At 50.0% G+C, this 21,685-nt stretch overlaps 1 protein-coding gene across 1 annotated transcript in view; it reads left to right on the top strand.

The window, feature by feature from the left end:
* The window catches only part of LOC140386495 (von Willebrand factor A domain-containing protein 7-like), a 232,342-nt gene that overhangs the window by 93,575 nt on the left and 117,082 nt on the right, over window positions 1-21,685 (top strand). The window contains exons 8-9 of the mRNA XM_072468886.1: window positions 8,063-8,175; window positions 11,549-11,665. Of these exons, the coding sequence (XP_072324987.1) occupies window positions 8,063-8,175; window positions 11,549-11,665 (230 nt within the window). The remainder of the gene's footprint in view (window positions 1-8,062; window positions 8,176-11,548; window positions 11,666-21,685) is intronic.

Raw genomic sequence — 21,685 nt, 5'->3', positions numbered from 1 at the left:
AACTGGAAGTCTTGATGCGTGGGCTGGACGGTCCTGACTCGTCTGTGAGGTTGTCGAGGATGCGCCGGATCCATGGGTTGAGCCGCACGACAGCGGGCTGCGTAGTGGCCCATCGTGGCACATCTGTGGCACTGTCGGTTTTTTGCAGGACATTGCCCTTTTAAGTGTAGACCTCCACAATTGCTGCACGTCATGACGTCACGGCGTTCGTTGCGCCACTGCGTATGCGCAGTGCGATCTTGCGGTGGGCGCGCCTGCACAGTGCGTCCCTCGTTGTGGCCGTTATTTTTGGCGTGCACCTGCGCGGGAGACCGCGAAAAGCGCGGGAAGCGGCCGCTGTCGTCCGAGCCGTGGGTCGGGAAGTAATCGACGGCCTGGATGCGTTCGACGTCGTGGGCAGCCTGGCTTGCCGATTCAACGGCTGGGGACCCCCTCAGTGCCAACTCGGACGCCTGAAATCGGGCAAAACGGCAGGTAGCATTTTCATGGAGGACACAGGCTTCCACAGCAGACGCTAAGGTGAGGCTTTTCATTTTAAGAAGCTGCTGGCGTAGGCCACTAGAGGCAACACCAAAAACAATCTGGTCCCTGATCATGGACTCTGTAGTGGTGCCGTAACCGCAGGACTGCGCTAGAATCCGGAGGTGCGTCAAAAAGGGTTGAAAAAGCTCCTCCTTACCTTGCAGGCGTTGCTGAAAGATGTATCTTTCAAAACTTTCATTTACTTCAACTTGAAAGTGCTGGTCCAGTTTGAGGATGACCGTGTCATATTTGGCCTGGTTTTCGCCTTCTTCGAACACCAGTGAGTTAAAGACATCGGTTGCGTGCGGGCCTGCGTAGAAGAGGAGCATTGCAATCTTCGAGTCATCCGAGACATTCTGTTTTTCGGTGGCACGGATGTACAGGTCAAATCGCTGCCTGTAGAGCTTCCAGTTGGTGCCTAGGTTCCCCGTGACTTGCATCGGCTGCGGTTTGCCGGTGTGGTCCATGTCCAGAATGGCAGGTTAGTAGGCAGGTATCGATCCACTCCTGTACCATGTGGTGTTGGGTGTTCTGACACACAGATGAGCCAACACAGTTGCATATGGTACAACGCTTCTTTATTTAAACTTACTATTTACAGTTTGGTCTTTGCACTCTGCACGTGGGGGGCTCCCTGCTTGTGGTGTTTTAACAGCTCTTTCTTCTTCCCTTCTCCCCAGACCTACTGACCACCAGGTGTCGTGCTCGTGCTTTTTATGTGGTTGGTGTTCTTGTCTGTGATTGGTTGTGGTGTTGTGTACTCTGATTTGCCTGTTAGTGTGTCCATCATGATGTGTGTGTTTGAATATCATGACAACACCGAGTAACACTGAGTCACAGACTGTAACAATGTAACACAGATTAACACTGACTGTAACAGAGTAACACCGAGTAACACTGAGTCACAGACTGTAACATTGTAACACAGATTAACACTGACTGTAACAGAGTAACACCGAGTAACACTGAGTCACAGACTATAACATTGTAACACAGATTAACACTGACTGTAACAGAGTAACACCGAGTAACACTGAGTCACAGACTGTAACATTATAACACAGATTAACACTGACTGTAACAGAGTAACACCGAGTAACACTGAGTCACAGACTGTAACAATGTAACACAGGTTAACAATGACTATAACTGAGTAACACAGACTGTAACATTGTAACACAGATTAACACTGACTGTAACAGAGTAACACCGAGTAACGCTGAGTCACAGACTATAACATTGTAACACAGACTAACAATGACTATTACTGAGTAACACCGAGTAACACAGACTGTAACATTGCAACACAGATTAACACTGACTGTAACAGAGTAACACCGAGTAACGCTGAGTCACAGACTGTAACATTGTAACACAGATTAATAATGACTATAACTGAGTAACACCGAGTAACACAGACTGTAACATTAGCACAGGGCTAAATCGCTGGCTTTGAAAGCAGACCAAGGCAGGCCAGCAGCACGGTTCGATTCCCGTATCAGCCTCCCCGAACAGGCGCCGGAATGTGGCGACGAGGGGCGTTTCACAGTATCTTCATTTGAAGCCTACTTGTGACAATAAGCGATTTTCATTTCATTTCATTTTCATTTAATTTCATTTCATTGTAACACAGATTAACAATGACTATAACGGAGTAACACTGAGTCACAGACTATAACATTGTAACACAGATTAACACTGACTGTAACAGAGTAACACCGAGTAACGCTGAGTCACAGACTATAACACCGAGTAACACAGACTGTAACATTGTAACACAGATTAACACTGACTGTAACAGAGTAACACCGAGTAACGCTGAGTCACAGACTGTAACATTGTAACACAGATTAACAATAACTATAACTGAGTAACACTGAGTAACACAGACTGTGACATTGTAACACACATTAACACTGACTGTAACAGAGTAACATGAGTAACGCTGAGTCACAGACTGTAACATTGTAACACAGATTAACACTGACTGTAACAGAGTAACACCGAGTAACGCTGAGTCACAGACTATAACATTGTAACACAGATTAACAATGACTATAACGGAGTAACACCGAGTAACACAGACTGTAACATTGTAACACCGATTAACACTGACTGTAACAGAGTAACACCGAGTAATGCTGAGTCACAGACTATAACATTGTAACACAGATTAACAATGACTATAACGGAGTAACACCGAGTAACACAGACTGTAACATTGTAACACCGATTAACACTGACTGTAACAGAGTAACACCGAGTAATGCTGAGTCACAGACTATAACATTGTAACACAGATTAACAATGACTATAACGGAGTAACACTGAGTCACAGACTATAACATTGTAACACAGATTAACACTGACTGTAACAGAGTAACACCGAGTAACGCTGAGTCACAGACTATAACATTGTAACACAGATTAACAATGACTATAACGGAGTAACACCGAGTAACACAGACTGTAACATTGTAACACAGATTAACACTGACTGTAACAGAGTAACACCGAGTAACGCTGAGTCACAGACTGTAACATTGTAACACAGATTAACAATAACTATAACTGAGTAACACTGAGTAACACAGACTGTGACATTGTAACACACATTAACACTGACTGTAACAGAGTAACATGAGTAACGCTGAGTCACAGACTGTAACACTGTAACACAGATTAACACTGACTGTAACAGAGTAACACCGAGTAACGCTGAGTCACAGACTATAACATTGTAACACAGATTAACAATGACTGTAACGGAGTAACACCGAGTAACACAGACTGTAACATTGTAACACCGATTAACACTGACTGTAACAGAGTAACACCGAGTAATGCTGAGTCACAGACTATAACATTGTAACACAGATTAACAATGACTATAACGGAGTAACACTGAGTCACAGACTATAACATTGTAACACAGATTAACACTGACTGTAACAGAGTAACACCGAGTAACGCTGAGTCACAGACTATAACATTGTAACACAGATTAATAATGACTATAACGGAGTAACACTGAGTCACAGACTATAACATTGTAACACAGATTAACACTGACTGTACCAGAGTAACACGAGTAACGCTGTGTCACAGACTGTAACATTGTAACACAGATTAACACTGACTGTACCAGAGTAACACGAGTAACGCTGTGTCACAGACTGTAACATTGTAACACAGATTAACACTGACTGTAACAGAGTAACATGAGTAACGCTGAGTCACAGACTGTAACATTGTAACACAGATTAACACTGACTGTAACAGAGTAACACCGAGTAACACTGAGCCACAGACTATAACATTGTAACACAGATTAACAATGACTGTAACGGAGTAACACCGAGTAACACAGACTGTAACATTGTAACACCGATTAACACTGACTGTAACAGAGTAACACCGAGTAATGCTGAGTCACAGACTATAACATTGTAACACAGATTAACAATGACTATAACGGAGTAACACTGAGTCACAGACTATAACATTGTAACACAGATTAACACTGACTGTAACAGAGTAACACCGAGTAACGCTGAGTCACAGACTATAACATTGTAACACAGGTTATTAATGACTATAACGGAGTAACACTGAGTCACAGACTATAACATTGTAACACAGATTAACACTGACTGTACCAGAGTAACACGAGTAACGCTGTGTCACAGACTGTAACATTGTAACACAGATTAACACTGACTGTAACAGAGTAACATGAGTAACGCTGAGTCACAGACTGTAACATTGTAACACAGATTAACACTGACTGTAACAGAGTAACACCGAGTAACGCTGAGCCACAGACTATAACATTGTAACACAGACTAACAATGACTATAACGGAGTAACACCGCGTAACATAGACTGTAACATTGTAACACCGATTAACACTGACTGTAACGGAGTAACACTGAGTCACAGACTATAACATTGTAACACAGATTAACACTGACTGTAACAGAGTAACACCGAGTAACACTGAGTCACAGACTATAACATTGTAACACAGATTAACAATGACTATAACGGAGTAACACTGAGTCACAGACTATAACATTGTAACACAGATTAACACTGACTGTAACAGAGTAACACCGAGTAACACTGAGTCACAGACTATAACATTGTAACACAGATTAACAATGACTATAACGGAGTAACACTGAGTCACAGACTATAACATTGTAACACAGATTAACACTGACTGTAACAGTGTAACACGAGTAACGCTGTGTCACAGACTGTAACATTGTAACACAGATTAACAATGACTATAACTGAGTAACACAGACTGTAACATTGTAACACAGATTAACACTGACTGTAACAGAGTAACCCGAGTAACGCTGTGTCACAGACTGTAACATTGTAACACAGATTAACACTGACTATAACGGAGTAACACCGAGTAACGCTGAGCCACAGACTAAAATTGAAACACAGATTAACAATGACTATAACTGAGTAATGCCGAGTAACACAGACTGTAACATTGTAACACAGATTAACAATGACTATAACGGAGTAACACCGAGTAACACAGACTGTAACAGTATATACACAGAGTAACACAGACTACAACAGTGTAACACCGAGTAAAATTGAGTAACACAGATTGTAACATTGTAACAGATTAAACAGGGTAACTCTGACTGTGACAGAGCCACACTGAGTAACACAGACTGCAACAGTGTAACGCACAGGAAGACACTGTGAAGCAGGGAAATGTTGTTCACTGCAGAGCAACCCAGCATTATAGAGAAAAATGGAGTACCAGATAGCAATGCACAATTTCATAGAATTTACAGTGCAGAAGGAGGCTATTTGGCCCATCGAGTCTGCACTGGCCATTGGAAAGAGCACACTACTTAAGCCCATGCCTCCACCCTATCCCCGTAATCCAGTAACCCATCTAACTTTTTGGACACTAAAGGGCAATTTATTATGTACAGTCCACCTAACCTGCACACCTTTGGACTGTGGGAGGAAACCCACACATACACGGGGAAAACGTGCAGACTCCACACAGTCACCCGAGGCCAGAATTAAACACGGGTCCCTGGAGCTGTGAGGTAGCAGTGCTAACCACTGTGCTACCGTGATGCCCAAACAGGAAAACTATAGTAACACGGAGAGTGGGTGAAGCTCTGCCCATCCAGTGATGCAGGTCAACACAGAGAGAGAGAGACGAAAACAGAGTAAAGCCAAGTGACAAAGGACAGCGGTCAATGTTATGATGCTAGCGTAGACCCTGAGGGGTTTGGAAAGGTCCTGTTCAGGGCTAATAATGTGTTGTTTAAAACCAGCACAGTTTGAGACTCCAGGCATCTTCCTGAAGGAATAAAGACACAAGAATCTATGGGTTTGAATAAACTAAACTAAACTTTACCAGACAAGATATAAATAGGTGCAATATCTACCTTGTACTCTTACATTCAGAATTAACTTGACATAAAATTGAATGATCACACAAGGTGATGTCAAACACCCATGCCACATATTAACTGGAAAACACAAGCAGAATGGAAAACACACAGCACTGTAATCAATCTGTATGTTTGATTATCACCAGTGATGCTCGATTGTCATACAAAACCCATCTGGTTCACTAATCTCCTTTTGGGAGAGAGATCTGCCCTCCTTACCCGGTCATGCCTACATGTAACTCCAGAGCCTTAGCAATGAGTTTGATTCCAAACTGGGCCTTCCAAAATGAAGCAGCAGAGGCAATTAGGGATGGGAAACAATGCTGGACTTCCCCAACAATGCCCACGTGGAAAGAATTTTCTTTTTACATCTAGCTGAAAGCCTGTCTTCCCTCGTGAGGGACTCCAAACTGCTCACGTTTGAAGATCAAGTGTCTGAATTCCCTCAGTGCTCCTCCCATACGGACAACCTCAACGACTGCACAGCTCCCAGGGTTTCAATCTCCTGAGAATGTATTGCCCAATATTTCTGAGTCTGTGCACTCCACCCACCACTTACTGGCAGAAATGGTTCCCAGGACTTCATTTGGGGCTGAACCCTTTTTAACGTGGAATCGGTCACCTTCTGCCACTTTCTTAGCTGCCCAGGGCTTCCTCTGAGCAATAATGGACCAAGCTATCAAACTCATGGGAGAGTGCAGGACCAGAGAGCCCGTTTGCAGAATAAAGGGATTCTCATATAAAACAGATTTGAGGAAGAATTTCTTCTCTCAAAGAGTGGAGTTGCACTCATCCAGGCAAATGGAGAATATTCCATCAGACTCCTGACTTGTGCCTTGTAGATGGTGGACTGGATTTGGGGAGTCAGGAGGTGAGTTACATGCCGCAGGATTCCCAGCCTCTGACCTGCTCTGGTTGTTACTGTATTAATATGGCTGGGTCCAGTTCAGTTTCTGGTCATTGAGAACCCTCCAGGATGTTGAAAGCGGGGGATTCAGCGATGGTAATGCCATTGAATGTCAAGGGCCGATGGTTGGATTTTCTTGTTGGAGATGGTCATTGCCTGGCACCCTTGTGTGGCGCGAATGTTACTTGCCTCTTGTCAGCCCGATCCTGGATATTGTCTATGTTTTGCTGCATTTGGACATGGACTGCTTCATGATCTGAGGCGTCGCGAATGGTGCAGTCATCTGCGAACATCCCCACTTCTGACCTTATGATAGAAGGGAGGTCATTGATGAAACAGCTTAAGGTGGTTGGGCCCAGGACACTACCCTGTGGAACTCCTATCACAATGTCCCGGGATTGAAATGATTGGCTTCCAACCACCACCACCATCTTACATTGTGCCAGGTATGACTCCAACAAATGGAGAGTTTCTCCCCTGACTCCCATTGACACCAGTTTAGCTAGGGCTCCTTGATACCATACTCGGTCAAATGCTGCCTTGATGTCAAGGGCAGTCTCCCTCACCTCACCTTTGGCATCCAGCTATTTTGTCCATGTTTGAACCATGGCTGTAATGAGGTCAGGAGCTGAGTGACCCTGGCAGAATCCAAACTGAGTGTCTGCGAGCAGGTTATAATAATAATAATAATCACTTCTTGTCACAAGTAGGCTTCAATGACGTTACTGTGAAAAGTCCCAAGTCGCCACATTCCGGCGCCTGTTCGGGGAGGCTGGTACGGGAATTGAATCGTGCTGCTGATATTGCTCTGCATTACAAGCCAGCTGCTAGGCCACTGTGCTAAACCAGCCCCTTATTGCTGACTAAGTACCACTTGACAGCACTGTTAATGCCTCCTTCCATCACTTTGCTGATGATGGAGAGTAGACGGATAGGGCTGTAATTGGTTGGGTTGGGTTTCTCCTGGTACTTGTATACAGGACACACCTGGGCAATTTTCCACATTGCCGGGTAGATGTAAGAGTTATGGCTATACTGGAACAGCTTGGCTAGGGGCAGACATCTGTGATGCTGATCTATCCACATAACTCGGGGACGTTTTGGGGTTGAATTTAGAATATTGTTTGTGTATGCCACTGTGAAAATGAACACACATTGTGACAGATTCTGATATTCTGTTTTACAGATTTTGGTCCAGTGATTAAAACCACAAACCCTGACATTTTCAAACAGTCCATTGCAGCATTGAGAGCAGTCGGGGGGGGAGATTTTCCAGAGATGAGTCTCCATGGATTACAAGTCAGTCCTCGGGAAAGGAGTGTGGTATCTGGGGAGTCTCTCCAGATCCACCCTTTCTCCCTCACTCCTGCATTCGGGGAGATCACTCTAACGCTCTCTCTCTCACTCCTGTATTGAGGGAGGTCTCTGTAACCCGCTCTCTCTCTCACACTCCTGTATCTGGGGAGGTCTCTCTAACCCTCTCTCTATCTCACTCCTGTATCGAGGGAGGTCTCTGTAACGCACTCTCTCTCTCACACTCCTGTATCTGGGGAGGTCTCTCAAACCCTCACTCTCTCTCACACTCCTTTTTTTGTGGCGGTCTCTCTAATCCTCTCTCTCTCACACTCCTGTACCTGAGGAGGTCTCTCTAACCCTTCCTGTCTCACACTCCTGTATCTGGGGAGGTCTCTCTAACCCTCTCTCACTCACATTCCTGTATCTGGGGAGGTCTCTCTAACCCTCTCACTCTCTCACTCCTGTATCTGGGGAGGTCTCTCTAACCCATTCTCTCTCACACTCCTGTATCTGGGGATGTCTCTCTAACCCTCTCTCTCTCTCACATTCCTGTATCTGGTGAGGTCTCTCTAACCCTTCCTGTCTCACACTCCTGTATCTGGGGAGGTCTCTCTAACCCTCTCTCACTCACATTCCTGTATCTGGGGAGGTCTCTCTAACCCTCTCTCTCTCTCTCTCACTCCTGTCTCTGGGGAGGTCTCTCTAACCCTCTCTCTCTCTCACACTCCTGTATCTGGGGAGGTCTCTCTCACCCTCTCTCTCTCACTCCTTTATCTGGGGAGGTCTCTCTCACCCTCTCTCTCTCTCACTCCAGTATCTGGGGAGGTCTCTCTAACAGCCTCTTTCTCACGCTCCTATATCTGGGGATGTCTCTCTAACCCTCTCTCTCACACTCCTGTAACTGGGGAGGTCTTTCTAACCCCCTATCTGTCTCACACTCCTGTATCTGGGGAGGTCACTCTAACCCTCTCTCCCTCTCGCACTCCTGTATCTGGGGAGGTCTCTCTAACCCTCTCTCTCTCACACACTCCTGTATCTGAGGAGGTCTCTCTAACCCTCTTTCTCACACTCCCGTATCTAGGGAGGTCTCTCTAACCCTCTTTCTCACACTCCTGTATCTGGGGAGGTATCTCTAACCCTCTCTCCCTCTCACATTCCTGTATCTGGGGAGGTCTCTCTTACCCCTCTCTCTCACTCTCCTATATCTGGGGAGGTCTCTCTAACCCTCTCTCTTTCACATTCCTGTCTCTGGGGAGGTCACTCTAACCCTCTCTCACTCTCACACTCCTGTATCTGAGGAGGTCTCTCTAACCCTCTCTCTCACACTCCTGTAACTGGGGATGTCTTTCTAACCCCCTCTCTGTCTCAGACTCCTTTATATGGGAATGGCTCTATAACCCTCTCTCCCTCTCACACTCCTGTAACTGGGGAGGTCTTTCTAACCCCCTCTCTGTCTCAGACTCCTTTATATGGGAATGGCTCTATAACCCTCTCTCCCTCTCACACTCCTGTATCTGGGGAGGTCTCTTTAAACCTCTCTCCCCCTAGCACTCCTGTATCTGGGGAGGTCTCGCTAAACCTCTCTCCCTCTCACTCCTTTATCTGGGGAGGTCTCTCTAAACCTCTCTCCCCCTCACACTCCTGTATCTGGGGAGGTCTCTCTAACCCTCTCTCTCTCACACTCCTGTATCTGGGGAGGTCTCTCTAAACCTCTCTCCCCCTCACACTCCTGTATCTGGGGAGGTCTCTCTAAACCTCTCTCCCTCTCACACTCCTTTATCTGGGGAGGTTTCTCTAAATCTCTCTCCCTCTCACACTCCTGTATCTGGGGAGGTCTCTCTAACTCTCTGTCTCACACTCCTGTATCTGGGGAGGTCTCTCTAACTCTCTCTCTCACACTCCTGTATCTGGGGAGGTCTCTCTAACTCTCTCTCTCACACGCCTATATCTGGGTAGGTCTCTCTAACTCTCTCTCTCTCACACTCCTGTATCTGGGGAGGTCTCTCTAACTCTCTCTCTCTCACATTCCTGTCTCTGGGGAGGTCTCTCTAACCCTCTCTCACTCTCACACTCCTGTATCTGAGTAGGTCTCTCTAACCCTCTCTCTCACACTCCTGTAACTGGGGAGGTCTTTCTAACCCCCTCTCTGTCTCAGACTCCTTTATATGGGAATGGCTCTAAAACCCTCTCTCCCCCTCACACTCCTGTATCTGGGGAGGTCTCTCTAACCCTCTCTCTCTCACACTCCTGTATCTGGGGAGGTCTCTCTAAACCTCTCTCCCCCTCACACTCCTGTATCTGGGGAGGTCTCTCTAAACCTCTCTCCCTCTCACACTCCTTTATCTGGGGAGGTTTCTCTAAACCTCTCTCCCTCTCACACTCCTGTATCTGGGGAGGTCTCTCTAACTCTCTCTCTCACACTCCTGTATCTGGGGAGGTCTCTCTAACTCTCTCTCTCACACTCCTGTATCTGGGGAGGTCTCTCTAACTCTCTCTCTCACACTCCTGTATCTGGGGAGGTCTCTCTAACTCTCTCTCTCTCACACTCCTGTATCTGGGGAGGTCTCTCTAACCCCTCTCGCTCACACTCCTATATCTGGGGAGGTCTCTCTAACCCTCTCTCTCTCTCACACTCCTGTATCTGGGGAGGTCTCTCTAACCCTCTCTCTCTCTCTCACACTCCTGTATCTGGGGAGGTCTCTCTAACCTTCTCTCTCTCACACTCCTGTATCTGGGGAGGTCTGTCTAACTCTCTCTCTCACACTCCTGTATCTGGGGAGGTCTCTCTAACCCTCTCTCTCTCACACTCCTGTATCTGGGGAGGTCTCTCTAACCCTCTCTCTCTCACATTCCTGTATCTGAGGAGGTCTCTCTAACCCTTCCTGTCTCAGACTCCTGTATCTGGGAGGTCTGTCTAACTCTCTCTCTCACACTCCTGTATCTGGGGAGGTCTCTCTAACTCTCTCTCTCACACTCCTGTATCTGGGGAGGTCTCTCTAACTCTCTCTCTCTCACACTCCTGTATCTGGGGAGGTCTCTCTAACCCTCGCTCTCACACGCCTGTATCTGGGGAGGTCTCTCTAACTCTCTCTCTCACACTCCTGTATCTGGGGAGGTCTCTCTAACTCTCTCTCTCACACTCCTGTATCTGGGGAGGTCTCTCTAACTCTCTCTCTCTCACACTCCTGTATCTGGGGAGGTCTCTCTAACCCTCTCTCTCACACTCCTGTATCTGGGGATGTCTCTCTAACTCTCTTTCTCACACTCCTGTATCTGGGGCGATCTCTCTGGCACTGTGCATCTGCGGATATGACTCTCCAAATGCTAACGACGCTATTCTCTGACTGATGAACAATCTTTCTTCCTTGTATTCCAGCTTGCGCTCACAAACTCAGCTCCAAATTCCCAAATCTACGTCTTCACAGATGCGCCAGCCAAGGACATTGAGCTGCGCAATACAATCCTGGCACTGATTCAGCAGACACGTTCTCAGGTAAGCACTGAGAGAGACATTTAACATGTGCAACACTATTTACGGACGCCCAAAATGGTGTGGATCAGGAGGAATTAATTCCACTCAACCATAAATCATATAAACCAACTCAATTACCCATTTATATCCAAACAAAGCACTTAGACCTAGTGTGTGTGGAACACGTCAGTGAGAGTCAGTTTGTGTGAAACCCGTACCCCAGTGACAGTCAGTGTGTGTGAAACCTGTACCCCAGTGAGAGTCAGTGTGTGTGAAACCCGTACCCCAGTGTGAGTCAGTGTGTGTGGAACCCGTACGCCACTGAGAGTGAGTGTGTGTGGAACCCATACCTCAGTGAGAGTCAGTGTGTGTGGAACCCGTACCCCAGTGAGAGTCTGTGTGTGTGGAACCCATACCTCAGTGAGAGACAGTGTGTGTGGAACACATACCCCAGTGAGAGTCAGTGTGTGTGGAACCCGTACGCCACTGAGAGTGAGTGTGTGTGGAACCCATACCTCAGTGAGATTCAGTGTGTGTGGAACCTGTACCCCAGTGAGAGTCAGTGTGTGTGGAACCTGTAAACCAGTGAGAGTTAGTGTGTGTGGAACCCGTACCCCAGTGAGAGTCAATGTGTGTGGAACCCGTACCCCAGTGGGATTCAGTGTGTGTGGAACCCATACCTCAGTGAGAGTCAGTGTGTGTGGAACCTGTACCCCAGTGAGAGTCAGTGTGTGTGGAACCCGTACCCCACTGAGAGTGAGTGTCTGTGGAACCCGTACCCCAGTAGAGAGTCTGTGTGTGTGGAACCCATCCCTCAGTGAGAGTCAGTGTGTGTGGAACCTGTACCCCAGTGAGAGTCAGTGTGTGTGGAACCCGTACCCCAGTGAGAGTCAGTGTGTGTGGAACCTGTACCCCAGTGAGAGTCAGTGTGTGTGGAACCCTTACCCCAGTGAGAGTCAGTGTGTGTGGAACCCGTACCCCACTGAGAGTGAGTGTGTGTGGAACCCGTACCCCAGTGAGAGTCAGAGTGTGTGGAACCCGTACCCCAGAGAGAGTCAGTGTGTGTGCAACCCGTACCCCAGTGAGAGTCAGTGTGTGTGGAACCCGTACCCCAGTGAGAGTCAGTGTGTGTGGAACCGATACCCCAGTGAGAGTCACTGTGTGTGGAATCTGTACCCCAGTGAGAGTCAATGTGTGTGGAACCCGCACCCCAGTGAGAGTCAGTGTGTGTGGAAACCGTACCCCTGTGAGATTCAGTGTGTGTGGAACCCGTACCCCAGTGAGAGTCACTGTGTGTGGAACCCGTACCCGAGTGAGAGTCAGTGTGTGTGGAACCCGTACACCAGTGAGAGTCAGTGTGTGTGGAACCAATACCCCAAAGAGAGTCAATGTGTGTTGCACCCATACCCCAGTGAGAGTCAGTGTGTGTAGACCCCGTACACCAGTGAGAGTCAATGTGTGTGGAACCCGTCCCCAGTGAGAGTCAGTGAGAGTGGAACCCATTCCCCAGTGGGAGTCAGTGTGTGGAACCCGTACCCCATTGAGAGTTGTGTGTGTGGAACCCATACCCCAGTGAGAGTCAGTGTGTGTGGAACCCGTACACCAGTGAGTCAGTATGTGTGGAACCCGTCCCCATTGAGAGTCAGTGAGAGTGGAACCCATTCCCCAGTGAGAGTCAGTGTGTGTGGAACCCGTACCCCATTGAGAGTCCGTGTGTGTGGAACCCATACCCCAGTGAGAGTCAGTGTATGTGGAACCCATACCCCATTGAGAGTCAGTGTGTGTGGAACCCATACCCCAGTGAGAGTCATTGTGTGTGGAACCCGTACCCCAGTGAGAGTCAATGTGTGTGGAACCCGTATCCCAGTGAGAGTCAATGAGAGTGGAACCCATACCCCAGTGAGAGTCAGTGTGTGTGGAACCCGTACCCCACTGAGAGTGAGTGTGTGTGGAACCCGTACCCCAGTGAGAGTCAGTGTGTGTGGAACCCGTACCCCAGTGAGAGTTAGTGTGTGTGGAACCTGTACCCCAGTGAGAGTTAGTGTGTCTGGCACCCAGACCCCAGTGAGAGTCAGTGTGTGTGGAAACCGTACCCCAGTGAGAGTCAGTGTGTGTGCAACACGTACCCCAATGAGAGTCAGTGTGTGTGGAACCTGTACCCCAGTGAGACTCAGTGTGTCTGGCATCCATACGCCAGTGAGAGTCAGTGTGTGTGGAAACCGTACCCCAGTGAGAGTCAGTGTGTGTGGAACCCGTACCCCAGTGAGAGTCAGTGTGTGTGGAACCCGTACCCCAGTGAGAGTCAGTGTGTGTGGAACCAGTACCCCATTGAGAGTCCGTGTGTGTGGAACCCATACCCCAGTGAGAGTCAGTTTGTGTAGAACCCGTACACTAGTGAGAGTCAGTGTGTGTGGAACCCGTACCCCATTGAGAGTCCGTGTGTGTGGAACCCATACCCCAGTGAAAGTCAGTGTGTGTAGAACCCGTACACCAGTGAGAGTCAATGTGTGTGGAACCCGTACCCCAGTGAGAGACAGTGTGTGTGGAACCCGTACGTCAGTGAGAGTGAGTGTGTGTGGAACCCATACCCCAGTGAAGGCCAGTGTGTGTGGAACCCGTACCCCAGTGAGAGTCAGTGTGTGTGGAATCCGTATCCCAGTGAGAGTCAGTTGTGTGGAACCCGTACCCCAGTGAGAGTCAGTTTGTGTGGAACCCTTACCCCAGTGAGAGTCAGTGTATGTGGAACCCGTAACCAAGTGAGAGTCAGTGTGCGTCGAACCCGTACCCCAGTGAGAGACAGTTTGCGTGAAACCCGTACCCCCGTGTGAGTCACTGTGTGTGGAACCTGTACCCCAGTGAGAGTCAGTGTGTGTGGAACCCGCACCCCAGTGAGAGTCAGTGTGTGTGGAAACCGTACCCCTGTGAGAGTCAGTGTGTGTGGAACCCGTACCCCAGTGAGATTCACTGTGTGTGGAACCCGTACCCGAGTGAGAGTCAGTGTGTGTGGAACCCGTACACCAGTGAGAGTCAGTGTGTGTGGAACCAATACCCCAAAGAGAGTCAATGTGTGTTGCAGTCATACTCCAGTGAGAGTCAGTGTGCGTAGACCCCGTACACCAGTGAGAGTCAGTGTGTGTGGAACCCGTCCCCAGTGAGAGTCAGTGAGAGTGAAACCCATTCCCCAGTGGGAGTCAGTGTGTGTGGAACCCGTACCCCATTGAGCGTTGTGTGTGTGGAACCCATACCCCAGTGAGAGTCAGTGTGTGAGGAACCCGTACACCAGTGAGACTCAGTATGTGTGGAACCCGTCCCCAGTGAGAGTCAGTGAGAGTGGAACCCATTCCCCAGTGAGAGTCAGTGTGTGTGGAACCCGTACCCCATTGAGAGTCCGTCTGTGTGGAACCCATACCCCAGTGAGAGTCAGTGTATGTGGAACCCGTACCCCAGTGAGAGTCAATGTGTGTGGAACCCGTATCCCAGTGAGAGTCAATGAGAGTGGAACCCATACCACAGTGACAGTCAGTGTGTGTGGAACCCGTACCCCACTGAGAGTGAGTGTGTGTGGAACCCGTACCCCAGTGAGAGTCAGTGTGTGTGGAACCCGTACCCCAGTGAGAGTTAGTGTGTGTGGAACCTGTACCCCAGTGAGAGTTAGTGTGTCTGGCACCCAGACCCCAGTGAGAGTCAGTGTGTGTGGAAACCGTACCCCAGTGAGAGTCAGTGTGTGTGCAACCCGTACAACAATGAGAGTCAGTGTGTGTGGAACCTGTACCCCAGTGAGAGTCAGTGTGTCTGGCATCCATACCCCAGTGAGAGTCAGTGTGTGTGGAAACCGTACCCCAGTGAGAGTCAGTGTGTGTGGAACCCGTACCCCAGTGAGAGTCAGTGTGTGTGGAACCCGTACCCCAGTGAGAGTCAGTGTGTGTGGAACCAGTACCCCATTGAGAGTCCGTGTGTGTGGAACCCATACCCCAGTGAGAGTCAGTGTGTGTAGAACCCGTACACAAGTGAGAGTCAGTGTGTGTGGAACCCGTACCCCATTGAGAGTCCGTGTGTGTGGAACCCATACCCCAGTGAAAGTCAGTGTGTGTAGAACCCGTACACCAGTGAGAGTCAATGTGTGTGGAACCCGTACCCCAGTGAGAGTCAGTGTGTGTGGAACCCGTACGTCAGTGAGAGTGAGTGTGTGTGGAACCCATACCCCAGTGAGGGCCAGTGTGCGTGGAACCCGTACTGCAGTGAGAGTCAGTGTGTGTGGAATCCGTATCCCAGTGAGAGTCAGTTGTGTGGAACCCGTACCCCAGTGAGAGTCAGTTTGTGTGGAACCCTTACCCCAGTGAGAGTCAGTGTATGTGGAACCCGTAACCCAGTGAGAGTCAGTGTGCGTCGAACCCGTACCCCACTGAGAGACAGTTTGCGTGAAACCCGTACCCCCGTGTGAGTCACTGTGTGTGGAACCTGTATCCCAGTGAGAGTCAGTGTGTGCGGAACCTGTACCCCAGTGAGAGTCAGTGTGTGTGGAACCCGTACCCCAGTGAGAGTCAGTGTGTGTGGAACCCATACCCCAGTGAGAGTCAGTGTGTGTGGAACCCGTACACCAGTGAGAGTCAGTGTGTGTGGAACCCGTCCCCAGTGAGAGTCAGTGAGAGTGGAACCCATTCCCCAGTGAGAGTCAGTGTGTGTGGAACCCGTACCCCAGTGAGAGTCAATGTGTGTGGAACCCATACCACAGTGACAGTCAGTGTGTGTGGAACCCGTACCCCACTGAGAGTGAGTGTGTGTGGAACCCGTACCCCAGTGAGAGTCAGTGTGTGTGGAACCCGTACCCCAGTGAGAGTTAGTGTGTGTGGAACCTGTACCCCAGTGAGAGTCAGTGTGTGTGGAACCCGTACCCCAGTGAGAGTCAGTGTGTGTGGAACCCGTACCCCAGTGAGAGTCAGTGTGTGGGGAACCCTTACCCCAGTGAGAGTCAGTGTGTGTGGAACCCGTATCCCAGTGAGAGTCAATGAGAGTGGAACCCATACCACAGTGACAGTCAGTGTGTGTGGAATCCGTACCCCACTGAGAGTGAGTGTGTGTGGAACCCGTACCCCAGTGAGAGTCAGTGTGTGTGGAACCCGTACCCCAGTGAGAGTTAGTGTGTGTGGAACCTGTACCCCAGTGAGAGTTAGTGTGTCTGGCACCCAGACCCCAGTGAGAGTCAGTGTGTGTGGAAACGGTACCCCAGTGAGAGTCAGTGTGTGTGCAACCCGTACACCAATGAGAGTCAGTGTTTGTGGAACCTGTACCCCAGTGAGAGTCAGTGTGTCTGGCATCCATACCCCAGTGAGAGTCAGTGTGTGTGGAAACCGTACCCCAGTGAGAGTCAGTGTGTGTGGAACCCGTACCCCAGTGAGAGTCAGTGTGTGTGGAACCAGTACCCCATTGAGAGTCCGTGTGTGTGGAACCCATACCCCAGTGAGAGTCAGTGTGTGTAGAACCCGTACACTAGTGAGAGTCAGTGTGTGTGGAACCCGTACCCCATTGAGAGTCCGTGTGTGTGGAACCCATACCCCAGTGAAAGTCAGTGTGTGTAGAACCCGTACACCAGTGAGAGTCAATGTGTGTGGAACCCGTACCCCAGTGAGAGTCAGTGTGTGTGGAACCCGTACGTCAGTGAGAGTGAGTGTGTGTGGAACCCATACCCCAGTGAGGGCCAGTGTGTGTGGAACCCGTACCCCAGTGAGAGTCAGTGTGTGTGGAATCCGTATCCCAGTGAGAGTCAGTTGTGTGGAACCCGTACCCCAGTGAGAGTCAGTTTGTGTGGAACCCTTACCCCAGTGAGAGTCAGTGTATGTGTAACCCGTAACCCAGTGAGAGTCAGTGTGCGTCGAACCCGTACCCCACTGAGAGACAGTTTGCGTGAAACCCGTACCCCCGTGTGAGTCACTGTGTGTGGAACCTGTACCCCAGTGAGAGTCATTGTGTGTGGAACCCGTATCCCAGTGAGAGTCAATGAGAGTGGAACCCATACCCCAGTGAGACTCAGTGTGTGTGGAACCCGTACCCCACTGAGAGTGAGTGTGTGTGGAACCCGTACCCCAGTGAGAGTCAGTGTGTGTGGAACCCGTACCCCATTGAGAATCAGTGTGTGTGGAACCTGTACCCCAGTGAGAGTCAGTGTGTCTGGCATCTATACCCCAGTGAGAGTCAGTGTGTGTGGAAACCGTACCCCAGTGAGAGTCAGTGTGTGTGGAACCCGTACCCCAGTGAGAGTCAGTGTGTGTGGAACCCGTACCCCAGTGAGAGTCAGTGTGTGCGGAACCCGTACCCCATTGAGAGTCCGTGTGTGTGGAACCCATACCCCAGTGAGAGTCAGTGTGTGTAGAACCCATACACTAGTGAGAGTCAGTGTGTGTGGAACCCGTACCCCATTGAGAGTCCGTGTGTGTGGAACCCATACCCCAGTGAAAGTCAGTGTGTGTAGAACCCGTACACCAGTGAGAGTCAGTGTGTGTGGAACCCGTACGTCAGTGAGAGTGAGTGTGTGTGGAACCCATACCCCAGTGAGGGCCAGTGTGTGTGGAATCCGTATCCCAGTGAGAGTCAGTTGTGTGGAACCCGTACCCCAGTGAGAGTCAGTTTGTGTGGAACCCTTACCCCAGTGAGAGTCAGTGTATGTGGAACCCAGTGAGAGTCAGTGTGCGTCGAACCTGTACCCCAGTGAGAGACAGTTTGCGTGAAACCCGTACCCCCGTGTGAGTCACTGTGTGTGGAACCTGTACCCCAGTGAGAGTCATTGTGTGTGGAACCTGTACCCCAGTGAGAGTCAGTGTGTGTGGAACCCGTACCCCAGTGAGAGTCAGTGTGTGTGGAACCTGTACCCCAGTGAGAGTCAGTGTGTGTGGAACCCGTTCCCCAGTGAGAGTCAGTGTGTGTGGAACCCATACCCCAGTGAGAGTCAGTGTGTGTGGAACCCGTACACCAGTGAGAGTCAGTGTGTGTGGAACCCGTCCCCAGTGAGAGTCAGTAAGAGTGGAACCCATTCCCCAGTGAGAGTCAGTGTGTGTGGAACCCGTACCCCATTGAGAGTCCGTGTGTGTGGAACCCATACCCCAGTGAGAGTCAGTGTGTGTGGAATCCATACCCCAGTGAGAGTCATTGTGTGTGGAACCCGTACCCCAGTGAGAGTCAATGTGTGTGGAACCCGTATCCCAGTGAGAGTCAATGAGAGTGGAACCCATACCCCAGTGAGAGTCAGTGTGTGTGGAACCCGTACCCCACTGAGAGTGAGTGTGTGTGGAACCCGTAGCCCAGTGAGAGTCAGTGTGTGTGGAACCCGTACCCCATTGAGAGTCAGTGTGTGTGGAACCTGTACCCCAGTGAGAGTCAGTGTGTGTGGAACCTGTACCCCAGTGAGGGTCAGTGTGTGTGGAATCCGTATCCCAGTGAGAGTCAGTTGTGTGGAACCCGTACCCCAGTGAGAGTCAGTTTGTGTGGAACCCTTACCCCAGTGAGAGTCAGTGTATGTGGAACCCGTAACCCAGTGAGAGTCAGTGTGCGTCGAACCCGTACCCCAGTGAGAGACAGTTTGCGTGAAACCCGTACCCCCGTGTGAGTCACTGTGTGTGGAACCTCTACCCCAGTGAGAGTCAGTGTGTGTGGAACCTGTACCCCAGTGAGAGTCAGTGTGTGTGGAACCCGTACCCCAGTGAGAGTCAGTGTGTGTGGAACCCGTTCCCCAGTGAGAGTCAGTGTGTGTGGAACCCATTTCCCAGTGAGAGTCAGTGTGTGTGGAACATGTACCTCAGTGAGAGTCAGTGTGTGTGGAACCCATACCCTTGGGAGAGTCAGTGTGTGTGGAACCCATACCCCAGTGAGAGTCAGTGTGTGTGGAACCCATACTCCAGTGATAATCAGTGTGTGTGGAACCCATACCCCAGTGAGAGTCAGTGTGTGTGGGACCCGTACCCCAGTGAGAGTCAGTGTGTGTGGAACCCATACCCCAGTGAGAGTCAGTGGGTGTGGACCCTGTATCCCAGTGAGATTCAGTGTGTGTGGAACCCGTCCCCAGTGAGAGTCAGTGAGAGTGGAACCCATTCCCCAGTGAGAGTCAGTATGTGTGGAACTCGTACCCCATTGAGAGTCCGTGTATGTGGAAGCCATACCCCAGTGAGAGTCAGTGTGTGTGGAACCCGTACCCCAGTGAGAGTCATTGTGTGTGGAACCCGTACCCCAGTGAGAGTCAATGTGTGTGGAACCCATACCCCAGTGAGAGTCAGTGTGTGTGGACCCTGTATCCCAGTGAGAGTCAGTGTGTGTGGAACCCGTACCCCATTGAGAGTCCGTGTATGTGGAAGCCATACCCCAGTGAGAGTCATTGTGTGTGGAACCTGTACCCCATTGAGAGTCAGTGTCTGTGGAACCCATACCCCAGTGAGAGTCATTGTGTGTGGAACCCGTACCCCAGTGAGAGTCAATGTGTGTGGAACCCGTACCCCTGTGAGAGTCAGTGAGAGTGGAACCTGTACCCCAGTGAGAGTCAGTGTGTGTGGAACCCGTACCCCAGTGAGAGTCAATGTGTGTGGAACCCGTACCCCAGTGAGAGTCAGTGTGTGTGGAACCCCTACCCCAGTGAGAGTCAGTGAGAGCGGAACATTCCCCAGTGACATTCAGTGTGTGTGGAACCCATACTCCAGTGAGAGTCAGTGTGTGTGGAACCCGTACCCCAGTGAGAGTCAGCGTGTGGAACCCATACCTCATTGAGAGTCAGTGTGTGTGGAACCCGTACCTCAGTGAGAGTCAGTGTGTGTGGAACCCGTACCCCAGTGAGAGTCAGCGTGTGGAACCCATACCTCATTGAGAGTCAGTGTGTGTGGAACCCGTACCTCAGTGAGAGTTAGTGTGTGTTGAACCCGTACCCCAGAGACAGTCAGTGTGTGTGGAACCCCTACCACAGTGAGAGTCAGTGTGTGGAACCCGTACCCCAGCGAGAGTCAGTGTGTGTGGAACCAATACCCCAGTGAGAATCAATGTGTCTGGAACCCGTACCCCAGTGAGAGTCAATGTGTCTGGAACCCGTACCCCAGTGTGAGTCAGTGTGTGTGGAACCCGTACCCCAGTGTGAGTCAGTGTGTGTGGAACCCGTACCCCAGTGAGAGTCAGTGTGTGTGGAACCCGTACCCCAGTGAGAGTCAGTGTGTGTGGTACGGGAATCCCAGTGAGAGTCAGTCTGTGTGGAACCTGTACCCCAGTGAGAGTCAGTGCGTGTGGAACCCGTACCCCAGTGAGAGTCAATGTGTGTGGAACCCGTACCCCTGTGAGAGTCAGTGAGAGTGGAACCTGTACCCCACTGAGAGTCAGTGTTTGTGGAACCCGTACCCCAGTGAGAGTCAATGTGTGTGGAACCCGTACCCCAGTGAGAGTCAGTGTGTGTGGAACCCCTACCCCAGTGAGAGTCAGTGAGAGCGGAACATTCCCCAGTGACATTCAGTGTGTGTGGAACCCATACTCCAGTGAGAGTCAGTGTGTGTGGAACCCGTACCCCAGTGAGAGTCAGCTTTGGAACCCATACCTCATTGAGAGTCAGTGTGTGTGGAACCCGTACCTCAGTGAGAGTCAGTGTGTGTGGAACCCGTACCCCAGTGAGAGTCAGCGTGTGGAACCCATACCTCATTGAGAGTCAGTGTGTGTGGAACCCGTACCTCAGTGAGAGTTAGTGTGTGTTGAACCCGTACCCCAGAGACAGTCAGTGTGTGTGGAACCCCTACCACAGTGAGAGTCAGTGTGTGGAACCCGTACCCCAGCGAGAGTCAGTGTGTGTGGAACCAATACCCCAGTGAGAATCAATGTGTCTGGAACCCGTGCCCCAGTGAGAGTCAATGTGTCTGGAACCCGTACCCCAGTGTGAGTCAGTGTGTGTGGAACCCGTACCCCAGTGTGAGTCAGTGTGTGTGGAACCCGTACCCCAGTGAGAGTCAGTGTGTGTGGAACCCGTACCCCAGTGAGAGTCAGTGTGTGTGGTACGGGAATCCCAGTGAGAGTCAGTGTGTGTGGAACCTG

This window comes from Scyliorhinus torazame, chromosome 12 (assembly GCF_047496885.1).
Source record: "Scyliorhinus torazame isolate Kashiwa2021f chromosome 12, sScyTor2.1, whole genome shotgun sequence".
Lineage (NCBI taxonomy): Eukaryota > Metazoa > Chordata > Chondrichthyes > Carcharhiniformes > Scyliorhinidae > Scyliorhinus > Scyliorhinus torazame.
The sequence above is the reverse complement of the archived record's forward strand: the minus strand, read 5'-3'. Positions and strand labels throughout refer to the sequence as shown.